Source organism: Trichechus manatus, unplaced genomic scaffold (genome assembly GCF_000243295.1).
Source record: "Trichechus manatus latirostris isolate Lorelei unplaced genomic scaffold, TriManLat1.0 scaffold00049, whole genome shotgun sequence".
NCBI classification, from domain to species: domain Eukaryota; kingdom Metazoa; phylum Chordata; class Mammalia; order Sirenia; family Trichechidae; genus Trichechus; species Trichechus manatus.
Genome location: NW_004443985.1, coordinates 6316620 through 6336890, shown reverse-complemented (window position 1 = coordinate 6336890; position 20271 = coordinate 6316620). Strand labels below are relative to the sequence as shown.

Genomic DNA, 20271 nt, shown 5'->3' with positions numbered 1-20271 from the left:
GGCAGGAAGGGACAGGAGCAGGTTGGACGGACACGGGAAACCCGGGGTGGAAAGGGGCAGTGTGCTGTCACAGTATAGGGATTGCAACTAGTGCCACATGACAATATATGTATAAATTTTTGTATGAGAAATTAACTCGAGCTGTAAACTTTCACCTAAAGCACTGTTAAAAAAAAAAAAAAATCAGGAAAATTCACATTAAACCCACCAAACCCACTGCCATCGAGTCAACTTCAACTCACAACAACCCTACAGGACAGAGTAGAACTGCCTCACTGGGTTTCCAAGGCTGTAATCTTTACAGAAGCAGACTGCCACATCTTTCTCCCATGGAACAGCTGGTGGGTTCGAACCTCCAACCTTTTGATTACAGCTGAGCACTTTAACCACTGTGCAACCAGGGCCCCACACCCATCATAATGGTTAAGAATTAAAGACTGACAACATCAACTGTTGGTGAGGGTGTGGAGCACCTAAAAGTCTCCTGCACTGCAGGTGGGACTGTACATTGGTACAACCACTTTGAAAACTGGTTGGGCTTTATCCACTAAAGTTGAAGATATACACCCCCTATGACTCAGGAGGAGCCTTCGTGGCACAGTGGTTAAGAGCTCAGCTGTTAACCAAAAGGTCAGCAGTTCAAATCCACCAGCCACTCCGTGGAAACGTTATGAGGCAGTTCTACTTTGTCCTATAGGGTCGCTATGAGTCAGAATCTACTAGACAGCAACGAGTGTATGACTCAGAAAAATGCTACTAATGTTGAAGATACACACCACCTATGACTCAGAATCCCACGCGTCTGTCAGTCTGTCATACTGCGGTGGCTTGTCTGTCACTGTGATGCTGGAAGTTATGCTGCCGGTATTCAAACACCAGTAGGGTCACCAGACTAAGACAGACTGAGCTTCCCGACTAAGCAGGCTAGGAAGAAGGACCTGGCAGTAAACTTCTTAAAAAAATGAGCCAGTGAAAACCTTACAAACAGCAGCAGAACACTGTCTGAAATAGTGCCAGAAGATGAGCCCCTCAGGCTGGAAGGCACACAAAAGACAAACAGTGGCTACAACAACGGGCTCAAGCATAACGACTGTGAAGATGGCGCAGGACTGGGCAGCGTTTCGTTCTGTTGTACACAGGGTGGCTGTGAGTCGGAACCGACTCGACGGCACCTAACAACATGACTCAGAAATTTAACTGCTCTACATGCCTAAGAGGAATGCATGCAACATGGGCACCAAACAAGAATGTTCTTATTTGTAACAGTCCCCAAACCGAAACAACAAAAAGGTTCATCAACAGTAGAATGGAACACTAGGCAGCAAAGAAAATGAATGAGCTACAGCTTCACAGGACATGGATGTGTTGCACAGATGTAACGATGAACAAAGGAAGCCACACACGAGAGTCCATGCTGTATGATTCCACTTAAAATTCAAGCAGAGAAAAAGTAACGTATGGTTTTAGAAGTCTGGATAGTGGTTATTCTCAGGGAGGTAGTGATTGGAAGGGGGCACCGGGAGTATTTCTGGATTGTTGGTGATATTCTACTTCTAGATCTCTATAATGGTTACATGGGTGTGTTTGTGGTATGATAATTCACGGCGATCTACACCTTTGATTTTTGAATTTTTTTTTGTATTTATGTTATTTTCAAAGAAAAATTTAATCAAAAGAGCCTATCATATGCCAGGAAAAACCAATACAGAATTTGCAACAGGGGCTACCCAATGTCAAGGATAAAGAAACTCAACTGATATCCAGGAAGAAAAGGGAAATCACCTGCAAGGGCAAAAACTCATTCAATCTTGCCTAAAACTTCTCCTCAACATGCTCAACAGTAGAAGACAAAAGAGCAATTGCTACAATCTTCTGAGGGAAAGAAAACGTTATTTAACGATATTATGTTTAGTTAGGATGTCACTCAATTACAAAGACAGCAGACATTCACTCTTCTTAGGATGTCTGTAGAGTACTTTGAAATGCTTCAAGAACATACGGTGCAGTATTATGTATGTGTTACATTAAACTGTAAGCCAGCTGCTGCTGGCATTCCAATGAGGCATTCGCAGTCTAGGGGTGGACAGCGAGCATTCTCAGCACAAGTAATTGTATTATCTGTACTTTGCAAAACCATTGCTTTGGTAGCTGTTGTCATTAGCTGCCGTCAAGTTAGCTCCGACTCACGGTGACCCCGTGTAAAACGTAATTAAATGTTGCCTGGTCCTATGTCAGCATCCCAGTCGTTAGTAGGTTCAAGTCCATTGTTGCTGTCACTGTGTATTTTGAGTGACTTCCAACCTAGGGGCTCATCTTCCAGCACTATATCAGACAATACTCTGTTGTGATCCACAGGTTTTTAACTGGCTAACTTTTGAAAGTAGATCACCAGGCCTTTCTTCCTAGTCTGTCTTAGTCTGGAAGTTCCACTGAAATCTGTTTGGCACGGGTGACCCTGCTGGAATTGGAAATACTGGTGGCACAGCTTCCACCTCACAGTAACATGCAAGCCACCACATACAACAGACTGACAGATGGAGTCGCTTTTGTAGCCAGCACCCTGCATATCTGAACTGGGTTTCTATTGGTGCAATTAGGGGCCTCTTAACTACCACGATATGTGCTAGAAATGGACTCTCATTGGTAAAATGAAAGTTATTTGTGATACGGGGATTGGCGAAAATATTTTAGAGACACTTCTTACCCCTTACAAGGACAGGGTAGAGTCAATCCAGACCTTAATGGCGCTTGAGACTTGAGCCTGAAATGGATGTGTTTGGGGGAATGTGTTCCTCACCAGAACAATGGGACGGCCTCCCTGTGTGCTCACTGTCACCCCGGAACCAGTGACGCCTCCTGCTCTCATCACTGCACAGCCTGCCCAGCAACCCCAGCCTGGGAATTCTCTGAGAACAAGGACAGTCCCCTCTGGCTTTGTATCCCCAGCACACAGCACAGTGCCTGGCACAGAGTGGATGCTCCCAATTTCCTTGTGTGGGAAATGCCGGCCTTGTGTATAATGTTAGAGCTGAGAATTCGGGAAAGGTCAGCCCGTTCTGGCTGTGGGTAGGCCTGCCTGGCCCTGGACGCTATGGTCAGTCTGAGCACTGTGTGTGGATCCTAGGTTCTGGCTCAGAGCTTCTCTGGCCTAGAGCATCCTGGAAGGCAGCCCAGGGCTGAAGCCAAGCTCTTCCTGTCTCCCCAGGCTCCCAGCCAAGGTCCTGGCTCAGAAACAGGTTCTCTCTAACCCACAGGTGGCACAGTGGTTAAGCATTCAGCTGCTAACTGAAAAGGTTGGCAGTTAGAACCCACCCAGAGGCTTTGTGGGAGAAAAGACCTGGCAATCTGTTCTCATAAAGATTACAGTCTAGGAAACTGTCTTGGTTATCCAGTGCTGTTATAACAGAAATACCACAAGTGGATGGCTTTAACAGAGACTTATTCTCTCACAGTTTAGGAGGCGAGAAGTCCAAATTCAGGGTGCCAGCTCCAGGGGAAGGCTTTCTTTCTCTGATGGCTCTGGGGAAGGTCCTTGTCATCAATCTTCCCCTGGGTCGAGGAGCTTCTCAGCGCAGGGACCCCAGGTCCAAAGGACACGATTCACTCCTGGCTCTTCTTTCTTGGTGGTAATGAGGTACCTCTCCTCTCTGCTCGCTTCTCTCTTTTGTATCTCAAAAGAGACTGACTCAAGATACACCCTAATCTTGTAGACCGTGTCGTGCCTCATTAACATTGTAGAGGTTAGGATTTATAACACATAGGATAATTACAACACCTCGCAAAATAGAGGACAACAACACAATACTGGGAATCATGGCCTAGCCAAGCTGATACACATTTTTGGGGAACACAATTCAATCCATGACAGAAGCCCTATGGGGCAGTTCCACTCTGTCACCACAGCATCACTATGAGTCAAAAGTGACTCAACAGCACCTAACAAAATCTCAAATGAAGATGAGGACGAGTATTTACAAACAGTCTACTCAAGAACAAGTATCCCAAGGCTGTTTGTTATTCATTGAATTTCAGCCGAAAACTAAAATCTGCCAACAACATGGAGAAGCCTAGCTCTTTGCTGGTTGAGGTGCTCTCTCTCACGTCCTGTCTGCTTTCCTGCGTCTCCCTCTCTGCCTCAAACCCTTCTCCTTAATCACCCAGCAACCCTTCTAGCTCTCTGCCCTCCCACACAGGCTTTCTGAAAGCCTTGCTAACACGCCATGTGGCCTTCTGATTTAGACAAACAAGTCCAGGAAATGTAAACTTCATGGGTTCTCCGGGCAAAAATCAGGCCATTCACTGTGTGTTTATATTTCACTGGTGCTTTCTGGGAAACAGAAGACCGCACATAGGTATCACTTGGGAGTAAAAGGAGAAGGCTTGCTTGTGCCTTGCCTGCGTTTCTTATCAAGGTGGGGGTCGTTGGCAAGGGCTGAAGCACGTGAGGCCAAGCCCAGAATCCTGGGGTTCACCCCATTCTGGCACTTGTCACCTTTTGTCATGTTGTTGCATTTCTGGAAGCCCACAAATGCCTTCTTTTTTCGTCTGGTCTTAGCTACACAGCCTTTAAATAGTAATTTAAAAAAAGACAACCAGACAGCCAGAAATAACCTTTGGTTTGAAGAACCTCTGAACAAATATGGTGACACAGGCAGGGAAATTCTAAGTTCAGTTTCTCAGTCTCATGCTGTATTCGATTAAGGAAATTAGGCCCCAACTGGAGAAAAACGGAAAATGAAGTTAAGAAAACGAAAGAAAGCTTTTAGAAACGAGAAAGAAAAGAACAAAGCAACTCACTGAAGAGACAATAAATTTGAAAGTGAGCCTGTGGGCTGCTCTGATATCTTGCTTTCCTTGAGGTTTAAGGCCCCCTGGAGAGAGGAGGTTTTTATTTTTGGGTTGCTGGAAGAAGCACAGATGTGATGCAGACATTGGAATAAGGCATGCCTGGTTTGAAACCCTGGCGCAGACGCTTCCCAGCTGTGTGACATAGGCAAGTCACTTAACCTTTCTGGACCTTAGTTTCCCCATCTGTAAATGGGAGCCAGTCATTTCTATTCCCAGACTTAGGAAGATTAAATGAGATAAAAGGGTGTGAGATTCCCAGCATAGGAAGTGGCATGAGGAGACTTGAGGGTGATGGAAATCTTCTACATCTTGGTGATGGTGCTGGTTTCATGAATACATGAATGCATAAAACCAGCTGCCATCAAGTCAGTTCTGACGCGCGGCAACCCCGTGTGTGTGAGAGCTGAACTGTGCTCCATAAGGTCTTCAGTGGCTCATTTTTTGGAAGTAGATCATCAGACCTTTCTTCTGAGGTACCTCTAGATGGACTTGAACCTCCAACCTTTTGATTAGCAGCCGAGCGTGTTAACCATTTGCACCACCCAGGGCCTCCTACATGAATAGATACAACTGTGAAAGCTCAAAGAATTATATCCTTTAAATGGGTGCAGTTTACTGTATATAAACTAAACCTCCTCTGAGTTGTTGAAAAACAAACAACACTGGCATGGAGCAAGTGTTTGGTTTATGACAGCTCTTTTCCAAACGCCTTGCCGGGGAACATGACTTGCTTCCAGGGCTGTATCAGACCAGAGAAGGGAAACGGAAAGGCTGTAGAGTTGGTGGACTCAGGTGGTAGAGCTGGTAAAATGAAGTCAAGCTTGGTGCTTGATACTACACACCAGCTGGACAATGAATAACGAAGACCAAAGAACTGATGCCTTTGAATTGTGGTGTTGGTGAAGAATACTGAATATACCATGAACTGCCAGAAGAACAAAACTTTGGACCTCTTATCAGGAGAAACCAGTCCCTGAGGAAGGACATCATGCTTGGTAAAGTAGAGGGTCAGCGAAAAAGAGGAAGACCTTCAACAAGATGGACTGGCACAGTGGCTGCAACAATGGGCTCAAGTATAGCAAGGATTGTGAGGATGGTGCAAGACTGGGTAGTGTTTCATTCTGTTGTACAGAGTCGCTACGAGTCGGAACCAACTCAACAGCACCTAACAACACAGACCAGAAAGTACAAACAGAACCAATGGCGCTTGTGTTGGAAAGGTCTTTTAAGGACATTACTCAGCCTGTCTTAAGGCTTGGTGGCAGATACCCTTTGCCAGGGTAAGTTTTAAAGGAAGGGAAAATCAGACAGGCAGATTCTGAGTCTCTTACTTCCTGTGGTTGTCTCATGCTACTCTTGTCACTCCAACCACAAAGACAGGATAAACAAACTCATCTGAAGCACAGGCTGCAAGACCACTAAGTCCTGAGGTCAGGAGAGAGCAGACTCTGGAAGCAAGGCGAGGTGAGGACAGTGAGGAGAGCGGTAGTGTGCCAAGGGCACCACACAGGCATGTGGGCACCAACGCTGGGGTGGCCACTTGGTGCTGGGAAGTTAGAGACTATCCTTGGGGTGCAAGTGGCCGGGGAAAAACGCAGACTTGAAGATGGATACAGAAGTCGCCATACCAAGAAGCCCAAAGGAAACCAAATCTAGCATGGAAGTCTGCTGCAAAAATGCTTAGGGAGCAAAGCATCAGGATTTTTCTGAAATGAGGGTACTATGGATTGAACTGTATCCCCCAAAAATGTGTGTCAACTTGGCTGGGCCATGATTCCCAGTATTGTGTGACTGTCCACCATTCTGTCATCGGATGTGATTTTTCCCATGTGTTGTAAATCCTAACTCTATGATGTTAATGAGGCAGGATTAGAGGGAGTTATGTTAATGACACAGGACTCAATTTACAAGATTAGGTTGGGTCTTGAGTCAATCTCTTTTGAGATATAAAACAAAAAACTGAGCAGAGACGGGGGCACCGCATGCCACCAACAAAGCAGCGCCGGGAGCGGAGCATGTCCTTTGGAACTGGGGTCCCTGTGCTGAGAAGCTCCTAGACCAGGGGAAGACTGATGACAAGGATCTTTCCCCAGAGCTGACAGAGAGAGAAAGGCTTTTCCTGGAGCTGGCACCCTGAATTTGGACTTCTAGCCCCCTAAACCGTGAGAGAATAAATTTGTCTTTGTGAAAGCCACCCACTTGTGGTGCTTCTGTTACAGCAGCACTAGGTGACTAAGACAGAAAGCAACAATTACAGCCAGATACTGCGTACACTAGAGAGGTATTACAGACATCTCCTTCTGTCCAACTGGGAATGGAAGCCAAAAAGAGGATGTGGGGATTCGGACAGAAAATGGAGGACCCAATGGCCAGACCAAGACCCGAACTCTAGGGACCAAAGGTATAGAAATACCAACACACAGAGGGGAGAAAACAGCAGCTAAATAAGACCTCGCTCATTTAGATGGTCAAGTCTAAAGTCCCTACGCTTACGCGAGAAACTTCACCACCACTCGGGGCTGGAATTTAACATTACTAGTGAAAATACAACGGGGTGGCGTGTGGCTGAGGCACCCTCCTGCGCCACCCACTCACTCACCTCGGGCTACTCCGTCCAGGTGTATATGTCCCTATGCGATCAATCTTTTCATCATTACAAAACTTAAATTTTAGCCAGCTCATTTAGGCAGTCTCCACTTTACTAATGGATTTTTTTTTAAAAATCACAAAAGTTAACTAACTTGGAAACCACTGCTCCACAGAACTGATGCTAGTAATAAGCCACTAAGTCCCCCACTGTAGTAGATGCTGTTGACGTCCCTCTTCCCAGACCAGAGTACCCCTCCCCGCCCCAGCTTCTGTGAGTGTTGGCAGCTAACAGTTCACCGCTATCCCCTTGTCGAGAGAATTGTCCTTGGTGGAATGGGAGGTGCTCCCGGAGAGTTGGATGCCATACCCGCTCCATGCCCACCAGCCTGCAGCCAATGACTGACTGACGCGGATGAACACAAGGCTGGACCCCTTGCTTCAAGGTACAATTCATGTTCCATGGCTCCCCTTGGGATCAGGCAAAGCTAGAATCCAGCTGAAGCTAAGTCCTTCTTTAACTCATTCCCCTGACTTATTCTGCTTCCCTAACTCCCTTTCTCCTGAGAGAACTCCCTCAATAAACCATGTATATCCGAATTCCTGTCTCAGGCTCTGCTTTTAGAGATTCTGACTCAAGACATCTAGGCAGTCTTCAAGTGCCTATACAATGCCAAATTTGAGTGAAACAGTATTCATAGTAGTCCTGAACACTCAGTGTCTCAAACTCTTCTTAAGTCTTGAGTTCCAAGGTACCTCAGCCTTGAGGCTCTCTGGGCCTTGAAGAGGTAGTGAGGGGAATGAAGGGCAGGGACCCTACAGCAATCTCAGCAGGAACCCCCGAGGCAGCGTCTATGGGCAGGTTCTGTCAAAGAAATAGCAGGAAATGCTTCTGGGCAGGGGTGGGGGAAGCCCATGAGAGCCAGACAATGTCTGGAGGGCCTGAGAGAGGGAAGGTCTGTGGCAGGGCTGAGTACAGAGGAAACGAGCTTAGGCTGGAGGTGGCACAGGCTCCCTGGAGGAGTGTCTCAGCTGGGGCCACAGGCCTGGGATGCCTGGTAGCCACACTTTAGAAAGTTATGGCAGGCCTGCCCGTGGGGTCTCAATCAAGTCTAAAAGCCACATGGGCCAGGCCTGTCTGGAAGGACCAGCTGTTGATCTCCAAAATCCAAGAAGCCTGCTGGCAAAGACTAGCTTGTCACTCAAGCAGTAGACACTTGAAGTCTCAGACTATCTCTGATTACTTGTTGTGATAGAGGATAGAGTCACATACACAAGGAAGCGGGGTCCCAGTGTGAAGCACAAATCCCTCTAGATCCTTTAAATGAAACGGTCTGAATACCCTCCTTTATCAACAGGAAGGTGAAAGGGAAAGAATGAACCTTCATAGAAGGGCCTGTGCCATATTTCAGGTCTGTTCTAAGTGATTTACATGCAGGAACTTCGTGGGGCAACTCTATGCGATAAACAGTATCCACTTTTTATCAGAGTAAATTAAGGCCCAGAAAGACAAGAAAAGTGTTCAGTTTCCCCTTCTCTTTTAATCCTTTCCACTGTCATTTAAATAAGCTCATGTCTCTCCGATCTTACTATGCTGTTGCTGTGTGCCATTCAGTCAGTACCAATTCATAGCAACCCTATAGAACAGAGTGGAACTGCCCCATAGGGTTTCCAAGGCTATAATCTTTATGGCAGCAGACTGCCACATCTTTCTCTCACAGAGCAGCTGTTGAGTTTCAACTGCCGACCTTTGGGTTAGCAGCTGAGTGCTTAACCACTGTACCACCAGGGCTCCTTAATCTTATAAGAACATGAGCAAATAAACAAACAAAACAAAACATAATCCCCACAACCTCTCTGGAGCCCTGATCCTCTTCCAGCTCCACCCTTTGTCTCTTCCCTAGTCCTCTTCATGAACGGGAGAAACTCGGGAATGAGTCATCTGCCCTTGGCCCTCTTCTTCACTCCAACTCGTTCCTATACACAACTGCAATGTGGCCATGCTGCCTCCCCCTTCCCCCTCCCTATATACACACTGAAAACGCAGGCTACCAGAACCTTCTTCTACTGTAAACACGATGCACACTTTTTAGCTTTACTTGATCTCTGCAGTCTTCAAGCTCATTGAACACTCCATCTGGACACGTACACTTCCTTTCAAATTCTGCTTTCTTATGACACCACTCTCTCTCGATTTCCCTTCTCCCACATTGACTGCTGCTTTTCTGTCTCCTCTGAGGCACTATATCTACTATGGGTTCTTTCAGGACTGGGACAGTGTTTTACTCAATGCTGCATACCCAGTACCTAAAACCTTGCCAAATGAAGGGATGTGGAATGAGTGAATGAACAAATGACCAATTGGTTAGTACACGGAAGGGCTGTTATCCAAGAGTTGTTCTCCAAACCAAGATGGGTCTGACTCCAAAACCCTTGTAGATCCACTACCCCAAGATGGCCTTTCTCTACTCTGGAGCAGTTCCCTAATAAAAAAAAACTTGATGTTCACTGGAAAAATAAATGAGAAATACGGAGTGAAATACCTGGTGAGGATAGTTTTGTAACCTACACACACTTCTTATAATGGCAGAGACACTTGAAATGTTAAGCCTACAGAGTAATGAAAACTCTAACGGTCTGTCTACTCAGCCAAGTGCAGAAAGCAGAGTCCCTGCCCAGCAGCTGAAAGAACTAACAACTCTGCTGTACAGTGAGAAAATAAACATGATTTCAGACACACAAAACCTGCATTTAGCTCTCATTCTACTGGGGCCAGTAAACCACCCATTTGGCTGGCAAGTGTGGCTCCTGGGATGGAACAACTTCAGCGCCTCATCAGAAATGAGGCCAGCTCATTAACCATCTCAGGGTGAGGAGGGTTGTGCTCCAGGGTGACACATTCAACTATCAGGAAGCTCAGGCCTTACTCCTGACTTTTTGGGGCAGGTGAATGATCAGAACTGGCAAATAGTTCCTGCCTGCCACAAAGCGAGAACATGAGAGGAAAGATGAGGAAAGGACCACAGCAGGAGTCACCTGAGTTATACGACCAGAGAAAAGGAAAGGAAGAGAGGACTCTCCCATGCTGCTGGCTCACTGAGCTCCTTCTCATTACAGCGAAACTCCTTGAAAACACTGTCCGTCCCATTTTTGCTCTTTTTTAAATTGTAATAATATAACAAACATTCCAAAAAAAATGCCTAAAACATAAACAATTAATAGACTGCTGTAAAAAAAAAGTGTAAGCACTACAAATACCAAGAAAGAACATCTCTAGCCTCCCAGAAGCCCCCTTTACACCCATTCCCAAACAATACCACCTATGTCCCTGTCATGGATTGAATTATGTCCCCCCAAAAAACGTGTGTATCAATCTGGCTGGGCCATGATTCCCAGAATTGTGTGGTTGTCCTCCATCTTGTAATTGTAATTTTATGTTAAAGCGGATTAGGGTGGGATTGTAACACCCTTACTAAGGTCACATCCCTGATCCAACCTAAAGGAAGTTTCCCTAGGGTGTGGCCTGCACCACCTTTTATCTTACAAGAGATTAAAGGAAAGGGAAGCAAGCAGAGAATTGGGGACCTCATACCACCAAGAAAGTAATGCTGGGAGCAGCGCACATCCTTTGGACCCGGGGTCCCTGCGTGGAGAAGCTCCTAGTCCGGAGAAAGATTGGTGAGAAGGTCAACAGAGAGAAAGCCCTCTCCTGAAGCTGACGCCCTGAATTTGGACTTTCAGCCTACTTTACCCTGAGGAAATAAATTTCTCTTTGTTAAAGCCAGCCACCTGTGGTATTTCTGTTATAGCAGCACTTGATGACTAAGACAATCCCCTTTAGAAGTGACCATTATCCTGACTTCTGTGATTTTCACTTCCTTGCTTTTAATAGTTTTACCACTTATTTAAATACGTTTCTGAACTTTATAGAGTCACACAGTATGTCTTCTTGTGCCTGCTTCTTTCACTCAGTATTATCCATAATGTTCTGTCTGGGTATAGTTCATTTATTTTTGCTGCTGTATTGTATTCTACTGAATACATACATCACAAATTTGTCGATTCTTTCTGGACTTTTGGGTTGCTTCCAGTTTGGGGCAACCACAATCAAAACCATCATGAACATTCTTATACACATATCCTGATGCACATAAGCACACATTTTACAGTGTATATATTTGGGTGCAGAATTGCTACTCAATCAGTTCTGCATACCTTCAACTTTACAAAATAATGTCAAATTGTTTTCCAGATTTACCTTTTCACAGCAACGTATGAAAGTTTCTGATACTTCTGTTACTAGCATCTTACATACCTGTGGGACACTGGTTGCAACTGATGAACCAATACTGATACGTTAGTATTAACCAAAGTCTGCAGTTCACATTAGGGTTCACTCTTTGTGTTGTACACGTCTACGGGTTTTGACAACGCATAATGTCATCCACTGTTACAGTATCACACACAGGACAGTCTTACTGCCCTGGTATTCCTGGACTGCATGGTATTTCTATTTCTAGCTTTTTATGGAGGCACTGTATCATTTTCCATAGTGGTTGTACCATTCTACATTCCCACCAGCAGCGCAAAAGTGTTCCAAACTCCCTGAAAGCTCCCCAACATTTGTTATTTTGTCTTTTTTGGATTAGTGCCAGTAATGTCAGGGTGAGACGGTATCTCACTGTGGTTTTGATTTGCATTCCTCTAATGGCGAGTGATCCTGAGCATTTCCTCATGTGTCTGTTAGCTGTCTGAATGTCTTCTTTGGTGAAGTGTCCGTTCATATCCTTTGCCCATTTTTTTAACTGGATTATTTGTCTTTTTGTTGTTGAGGTGTTGAAGTATTCTATAGATTTTAGAGATGAGACCATTGTCAGGTATGTCATAGTCAACATATTTTTCCCAACCTGTAGGTTCTCTTTTTACTCTCTCGGTGAAGTCTTTGATGAGCACGAGTTTAATTTTTAGGAGCTTCCAGTTATCGAGTTTATCTTCTACTGTTTGCACATAGTTAGTTATGGTCTGAACTGTATTTAGGCCATGTATGAGGGCCCTGAGTGTTGTCCCTATTTTTCCTTCCATAATCTTTATCACTTTGGATTTTATATTTAGGTCTTTGATCCATTTTGAGTTAGTTTTTGCGTATGGTGTGACATATGGGTCCTGTTTAACATTTTTTACACATGGACATCCAGCTTTGCCAGCACCATTTGTTAAAAAGACTGTCTTTTTCCCATTTAATAAACTCCGGTCCCTTGTGAAAGATGAGCTGACCATAAGGTGGATGGATTTACCTCCCAGTTCTCGATTCAGGGGTCATTTTTACCATAAACAATGTTACCTGGCACTACAGCTGATATTCCATCTTTATCAGAGCTACAAAGTGAACACAAGGTCAAACTTGTTCTTCGAGAAGAAGAGGGGATTTTGTTAACCCTCTACCCACAGTACGAAAGATGAAAAGCTCTGTTGTGGAAATACTACGTTTGCAATGCAGCAGGAACACCCAAGTGGAGACGCAACCATGTCTAGAACTCAGGGGAAAGGTCTGGCAGTCTCTTTTTAAAGGAAACGTAGTGGAGAAGAACCCACCATAGCAGCCACACACGGATCTGGTCCGCCTGCAGGGTGTGGGCACGCAGAGGTGGCCTGGTCCCCAGGGGTGGCTTACCTCTCCCGCAGGCCTGCACCAGGCCATACCACTCCCCACAGCTGTTACACAACAAGGTGAAGGCGGTCTCGCGTTGGCCCGTGACATGGCCTGGGGCACACACGTATAGCAACTCGTCCCCCACTTCCAAGCCGGTGCGTCCCTGCAGGATGGTGTGTGGAAATGAAGGCGGGTCTCCACAGGGATTGTCTGAAGAGAAGGAATCACCATTAGGTTTCCCAAACCACACTTAAAAAGCAGCTGTCCCTTCTGTGGGTGCTGCCAGCGCCCTGAACGGGATCATGAGTGACTGTTTGGTCTGTGTGGGTGGACAGTGGACATCTGAGACGGGGCTGCTGCTTCTTTTTTTTCCCCCCCAAGTCATTTCTGACTCATGAAGACCCCATGTGTTTCAGAGTAGAACTGTGCTCCACAGGGTCTTCCTTTTTATTGTACTTTAGGTGAAAGTTTACAGCTCTAGTTTTTCATTCAAAAATTTATACACATATTGTTTTGTGACATTGGTTGCAATCCGCACAATGTGACAGCACCCTCCCCCTTCCCACCCCAGGTTCCCTGTGTCCATTCATCCAGTTCCTGTCCCTTCCTGCCTTCTCACCCTGCTTTTGGACACGAGTTGCCCATTTGGTCTCGTATGTTTGACTGAACTGAGAAGCACATTCCTCACGTGTGGTACTGTTTGTTTTCTAGGCCCGTCCAATCTTTGTCTGAAGAGTGGGCTTTGGGAATGGTTTCAGCTCTGGGTTAGCAGAGTGTCTGGGGGCCATAGTTTCAGGGGTTACTGGGCTGCTTCTTGTTCACAGCTCTCATTCACCACGGTATCTCCAGGCCTGGCTGAACCCCTGGCACAAATGAGATACTCAATACTTGCTGGATGAATAGATGTGCTACAAAGTGCTTCCATTTTGTATTGTCAAGTTGCCAGGCAACATTACCTTCTGATGTCTACACGAAAGGAGGCACCAAGAGACATCCCTAGCAGCAAGCTATTTTTTGCCTTTTTTAGATCAATAAATAGGTGCTCTTTGTCAACAGCTAAGATGTTATAGAAGTACACAGTACAGAAGAGGGTGTCTCTCTCATTCCCCAACTCTAATCTCAAAGGTGAACATGGTTAACAGTTTGGTATCTACACATAAATGCAGGAAAATGTGTGTATATGTATGTGTGTGTGTATGTGTGTGTGTGTATATATATATCCATATATACATACACACATGTGTATGCATGTGTGTATATATATATATATATCCGTATATACATACACACACACACACGCACACATATATATAAAACCTGCTTCTGTAAAGATTACAGCCAAGAAAACCCTATGGAGCAGTTCGACTCTGTAATACATGGGGTTGCCATGAGTCAGAATCAACTCAATGGCAACAGGATATATTTGGTTTATTTTTTTACATACCTGCTTTTTAAAAACATATCTTGGAACTCTTTCAACATTAGTCCCACAAGCTACTTTACCTATTGAATCATTAGGCAGACATTACGTTGATTATAATTTCTCACTATTATAAACAGTGCAACAACGAACATCGTCATACGTACATCTTTGTCCGTATCTTATTTCTTTAGGATAAATTTCTAGAAGTAGAACTACTGAATCAAGGGGATTTATTTTTCAAAATAAAGTAAATCATTTTTCATTCAAATTTCCTCTTCTAATTTTGTATATTTTTCTCCTTCAGTCCTTACAGAGTCAAAGTGCTTAAGCAAATTGCATATTGCTGACAAGAAGCTATGCTGAGAAAGGGTGAAAACAGAAAATACAACTTGAGCTTTAAAAACCACCTTGACTGGCCTGACAGCTTGTAGTTTCGGTAACACCTTCTCAAAGACAGTCATTGCTATGCGCATTCTTTAACATGAAAGATTCTGAACGAAAAAGAGTATGGCTATACTTCAGGAAGACAGCACACGGGGCCACACTTGAACCCAAACCGCCTTAACCGTGGACCCCAGGAGAGCAAGCACTTATTTCACCTATTGTGGCAAGTAGGGACAGCTATCCTAAAAGCTGCCACACATCCAGGGGCATGTCCCCCGAGCAGGGGGCCATCACCCTTCGGTTTGCCTGGTCTGAGCAGGTCACCCTGTGAAAGATGACCCAAAGTCCTCAGCCTCAGTCAAATCAGGCTGGACTGAATTCCAGCTGGCATCTCAGCAGCCCATGGCTCTGCCACACTCTCCACCATCCTCAACTGCCCACACCCACACCCACACTGGATGCCCCAGTCTTTACTCCAGGGCTTTCTATCTGTTCTTTCATTATACATAAGAACCACCTGGGGATCTTGTTAAAATGTAGATTCCAATTCAGTATATCTGGGAGTGGAAATGCAAATTCTCAGCAGGGAACTTGTTAGAAAGGCAAATTCTCTGCTTTTCTCCTCCTATCAGGATCTAATTCCAGGAAACTAGAGGCTCTTCATCAGTCACTCACTTTCCAAGCTAGAAGGTCTCATGTGGGTCTACCTGCAGAACACAACCTCAGGTCCTCAGAAGGAAAGTCCAGGAGCCGAGTAACCGACTGAATCAAGGGGGAACCTCAGGCCAAATTCACACCCAACCAGACTCATGGGATCTTCTCCCTCAAAATTAACTTCCAGGATGACATGGGCTAGAATCTGGCTCAGGAAAACCACAATAATGTTCCTGACAGTCTTGGTCCATGTACCAAGTGTTTCTGGATTTCCCACACATGCCCAACACAGGAAACACACTACTTTTTAGCTGGTGTGTTTTCAGAAGCTGCAGGACAACAGTCCCATGTTTTACCTCTTCCAGCTGTCAGCCAAAAACACCACTCATATCCAGGTGCAACCTGAATTAGCTCCTTCACCAAGCTTCCCATCTTGAACCTCACAAGGGAGCTATGGAAAGCAGCTGGCTACATACCTGGACATTCTTGTATCCAGGGAAACTTACATTTGGGCAGTCTTTACTGCCACTTCTCAATTATTCTACAGGCAGGGACGTGGGTTCCTCAGACCTTAGAGCTGTGTTTCAACAATTTCAACATTGTCTTAGTTATCTAGAGCTGCTATAACAGAACTACCACAAGTGGGTGGCTTTAACAAACAGAAATATATTCTCTCACAGTCTAGTACCCTAGAAGTCCAAATTCAGGGCGTCAGCTCCAGGGGAAGTCTTTCTCTCTCTGTTGGCTCTGGAGGAAGGTCCTTGTCATCAATCTTCCCTTGGTCTAGGAACTTCTCTGCGCAGGAACCTCAGGTCCAAAGGACATGTTCTGCTCCTGGTGCTGCTTTCTTGGCAGTATGAGGTCCCCCATGTCTCTCTGCTCCCTTCTCTCTTTTATATCTCAAAAGAGAGAAGCTTAAGACACAATCTAATCTTGTAGATCTCATCAACATAACTGCCGCTAATCCATCTCATTAACATCACAATGACAGGATTTACAACACATAGGAAAATTACATCAGATGACAAAATGGTAGACAATCACACAATACTGGGAATCATGGCCTAGCCAAATTGACACACATATTTTTGGGGGACACAATTCAATCCATGACAGACATCAACAGCAATTTCTATTATTTTTACTTCCAAGGAAAGTTTTATAAAAGGTCTTACCTAATAAACAAGAATGTATTCATAAACAATAATTCATTTTTCAACTTTAAAAGGCACATGTACCTGCCAATCAGGGCTTCTGATAACCAGTGTTTCCACCAAGAGTTGGGAACACATATGAAATTTGACACTTCTATTTTGAAATGTTCAAAGACTTAGATCACTACTTTTGAAATTCTAAAGAAGGGCCTGCAAACTCCCATTTTTACTTCACAAACCAAAATTTGAAAATTCCAACCTAAGTGCTCCACCTTCCCCCCTTCCTTTTGGTGTTACCTAAGCTATGTGAAGGAGCCCTGGTGGCACGGCAGTTAAGCGTTCAGCTGCTAACCAACAGGTCAGCAGTTCAAACCCACCAGCCGCTCCTTGGAAACCGTACGGGGCAGTTCTGCTCTCGTATAGGGTTGCCGAGTCGGAATCCACTCAACGGCACACAACAAGCTACGTGAGGGACACGGTGGTTCAGCGGTGGATTCTCACCTTCCATGAGGAAGATCTGGGTTTCCAGCTCATGCATACCAAGCACAGCCACCACCCATCTGTCAGTGGAGGCTTGGGTCTTTCTAAGATGCTGAACAGGTTTCAGTGGCGCTTCCAAACTCAGGTGAAATAGGAAGAAAGGCCTGGCAATCTACTTCCAAACATCAGCTAAAGAAAATGGTGATCCTGATCACGGGGATGTCACAGGACCAGGAAGTGTTTCGCTGCATTGTGCATGCTGCCGCCACGGGTCGGGGTGCCAACTCAAGGTAGTGAACAACAATAAAGTTGTGTGAAGAAGCCCTCTTTAGCTCCCTCCAGCCCCGTTCCTCCCTACCCTACTCCAGCCAATACAAAACCAGCACTGCCCTCCCCATCCTGCTCAATTTTAGTGTTGGCTCTTGAACTCTATTCCCAACAAAACCCACTGCCATGGAGTCGATTCTGACTCATAGTGACCCCATATGAGTAAAGGCTGTAAACCTCTAGGGAAGCAGACTGCCACACCTTTCTCCTGCGGAGCTGCTGGTAGTTTTGAACTGCTGACCTTCCAGTTAGCAGTTGATCGCTTTAACCACTGCGCCACCAGGGCTCCTCAAACTATATTAGTAGTTCTTAAACTTGAGTGTACCTCAGAATCACTTGGAGGGATTGTAAAAACACAGATTGGCGTGTTCTTGAGCATTTGACTCAGTAGGTCTGGGTTGGTAGCCCAGAATTTGCATTTCTAATGAGTTTCTGAGCGATATTGATGCTGGTAATCCAGGGACCATGGAAAACTATCGCTGTAGATCAAAACCTACCCTGAAATGGAATACTGCTCAGCCAGAAATGAAGACATGAAGGAGAAAGGAAGTCTTGATACGTGCTACAATAGGGATGGAGCTGGAAGACATTATACTGAATGAAATAAGTCAATCACAAAAGGACAAATACTGTGTGACCTCACTTATATAAAAAGAAAAAGCAAATGTATAGAGAACAAAGTTTATTAGTGGTTACCATGGGTGGGAGGGAGGGAGAAGTGGGGGGGTTAACAGTGATGGAAAAATCACATTAAGGGTAGGGCTGCACAGCTGATTATTGTAATGGCTGTCAATAAGTTGTACACCTGTGAAAAGGTGAATTGGCAAACGTTGTGTGACAGACCTATTTACAACAACAACAGAAAGAAAAAAAAAAAGAGTAGCTGCTGAGGCTGCTTATGCACAACCAAAATCCTCATGGGGTTTCGTTTCTTGATGTGGAAGTCTAGGGTCCTGGCTCCATGGGACATCCTAGTTAACTAAAGGAGGATATGGAATGTGTGGCTAATTGCCTCCATGAATAACTGCCTCCTCTGCCATGAGACCAGAACTGTATGGTGCCCAGCCACCATTACTAAATATTTTGGTCAAACATTTTACAGAAGAATCTTGATCGAAAGGGGGGAAATACAGAATTTCAAAATTCTCATGGACTCCAGACTTCCTGGAGCCATGAAGTTTGGATGAACCCCTGAAACTACTGCCCTGACATAATCTTTAAACCTTAAACCAAAACTATCCCCTGAAGTCCTCTCAAAAGGAAGCAATAGTTTAGCTTAACTAGCAAAAAATGTCTGCCTTGATCATTATGAGAATGGTCTTTTAAGAACTACCTATATGGGATCAAACTGACAACAGCAACTTGAAAGATTAGATAGGAAGCTTAGGGGGCAGTGAATTTTTGTTAACAAATGAGGAACAACTCAGAAAAGGAGGGTGAGAATGGTTGCACAACTTTAAGAATGTAATCAGTGTCACTGAATTGTACATGCAGAAACTGTTGAACTGGAGTATGTTTTGCCATGTGTATTCTCAACAACAACAACAACAAACCTACCCTGAATAAGAGGCAGAACTAATTACGGTGACAGAATCAGGGCAGAGATTGCTGTGGCTCTGGTGGAGTGGGAAGGGCCAAGGATTAATGGAAAAGGGCGCCAGGAGCTTCCTGGGTGAAGGAAATGTTCTGTATCTTAATCAGGGTTTTGACTACACAGGTGTAAACATGTCATATATACATACACACATACATACATTTATAAGTAAACGTACACACATGCATACACACACATACAATATATACACTGTGGTTGTTAGTGGCTGTCAAGTTGGTTCTGACTCACGGTGACCCCATGTGGTTTTCAAGACTGAACTTTCAGAAGCAGATCTTCAGGTCTGTCTTCTGGGGCCCGTCTGGTAGGTTTAAACCACCAACCTTTCTGCAAGTCATCAAACTTAAGCATCACCTAGAAACTCCTGATATCTATAAAAAACCAAACCAGTTGCTATCAAGTCATTTTGACTCCTGGCGACCCCGTGAGTATATATATGAAGCACCCACAAGTCTGAGCACCAGGCTTTGCATGATCCTGGATGAATAAAGAAGTGAACGAAGGCTCAACGCCAGGTCAACGGTCACCAGCTAGGTTCTTCCACACTCACCGGGAAACCCTGAGCCAAGTAAGCTCTACCAGCTGTTCAAAGTAGTGTGATTAATTGGTTCCGTTCTCACAACCACAAATGGAGGATTTCCCCGAAGTCACTCCTGAGGCCTTCCTCCAGGAAGACCTAGGAATTGGCTACTTTCAAAAATTCCTGATCACTCTCAAAGACAGGCTAGCGACCAGTTCTCTTTCTGATGACAGAAAGCAAGGGGAGAGTTTCATTTCTGATTTTGAGAAAAACATAAGCAATAGTAAAGTAAGCAGGGGAAGAGGAGTGCAGTACTAAAAAGGGGAGGTGGGGAAGGGAAGCAGGGCCAGCCCTGTCTTAAACCCAAACCCACTGCCAGTGAGTCAAATTCCAACTCATAGCGACCCGATAGGATAGACTAGAATTGCCCCATAGGGTTTCCAAGGCTGTAAATCTTTACAGAAGCAGACTGCTGCATCTGCCAACCTTTCACTTAGCAGCTGAGCGCTTAACCACCGAGCCACCAGGGCTCCTAGCCCTGCCCTGCTGTTGTTGTTAGGTGCCGTCACGTTGGTTCCGACTCATAGCAACCCTAGGTAGAACAGAATGAAACACTGCCGGGTCCTGCGCCAT

General features: G+C 45.1%; 1 protein-coding gene across 1 annotated transcript in view; it reads right to left on the bottom strand.

Annotated features, from left to right (window-relative positions):
* SUSD5 (sushi domain containing 5) overlaps positions 1 to 20271 on the bottom strand; it is a 52780-nt gene that overhangs the window by 16632 nt on the left and 15877 nt on the right. Inside the window, exon 5 of the mRNA XM_023732206.1 lies at positions 13106 to 13294. Coding sequence (XP_023587974.1) covers positions 13106 to 13294 — 189 coding nt within the window. The remainder of the gene's footprint in view (positions 1 to 13105; positions 13295 to 20271) is intronic.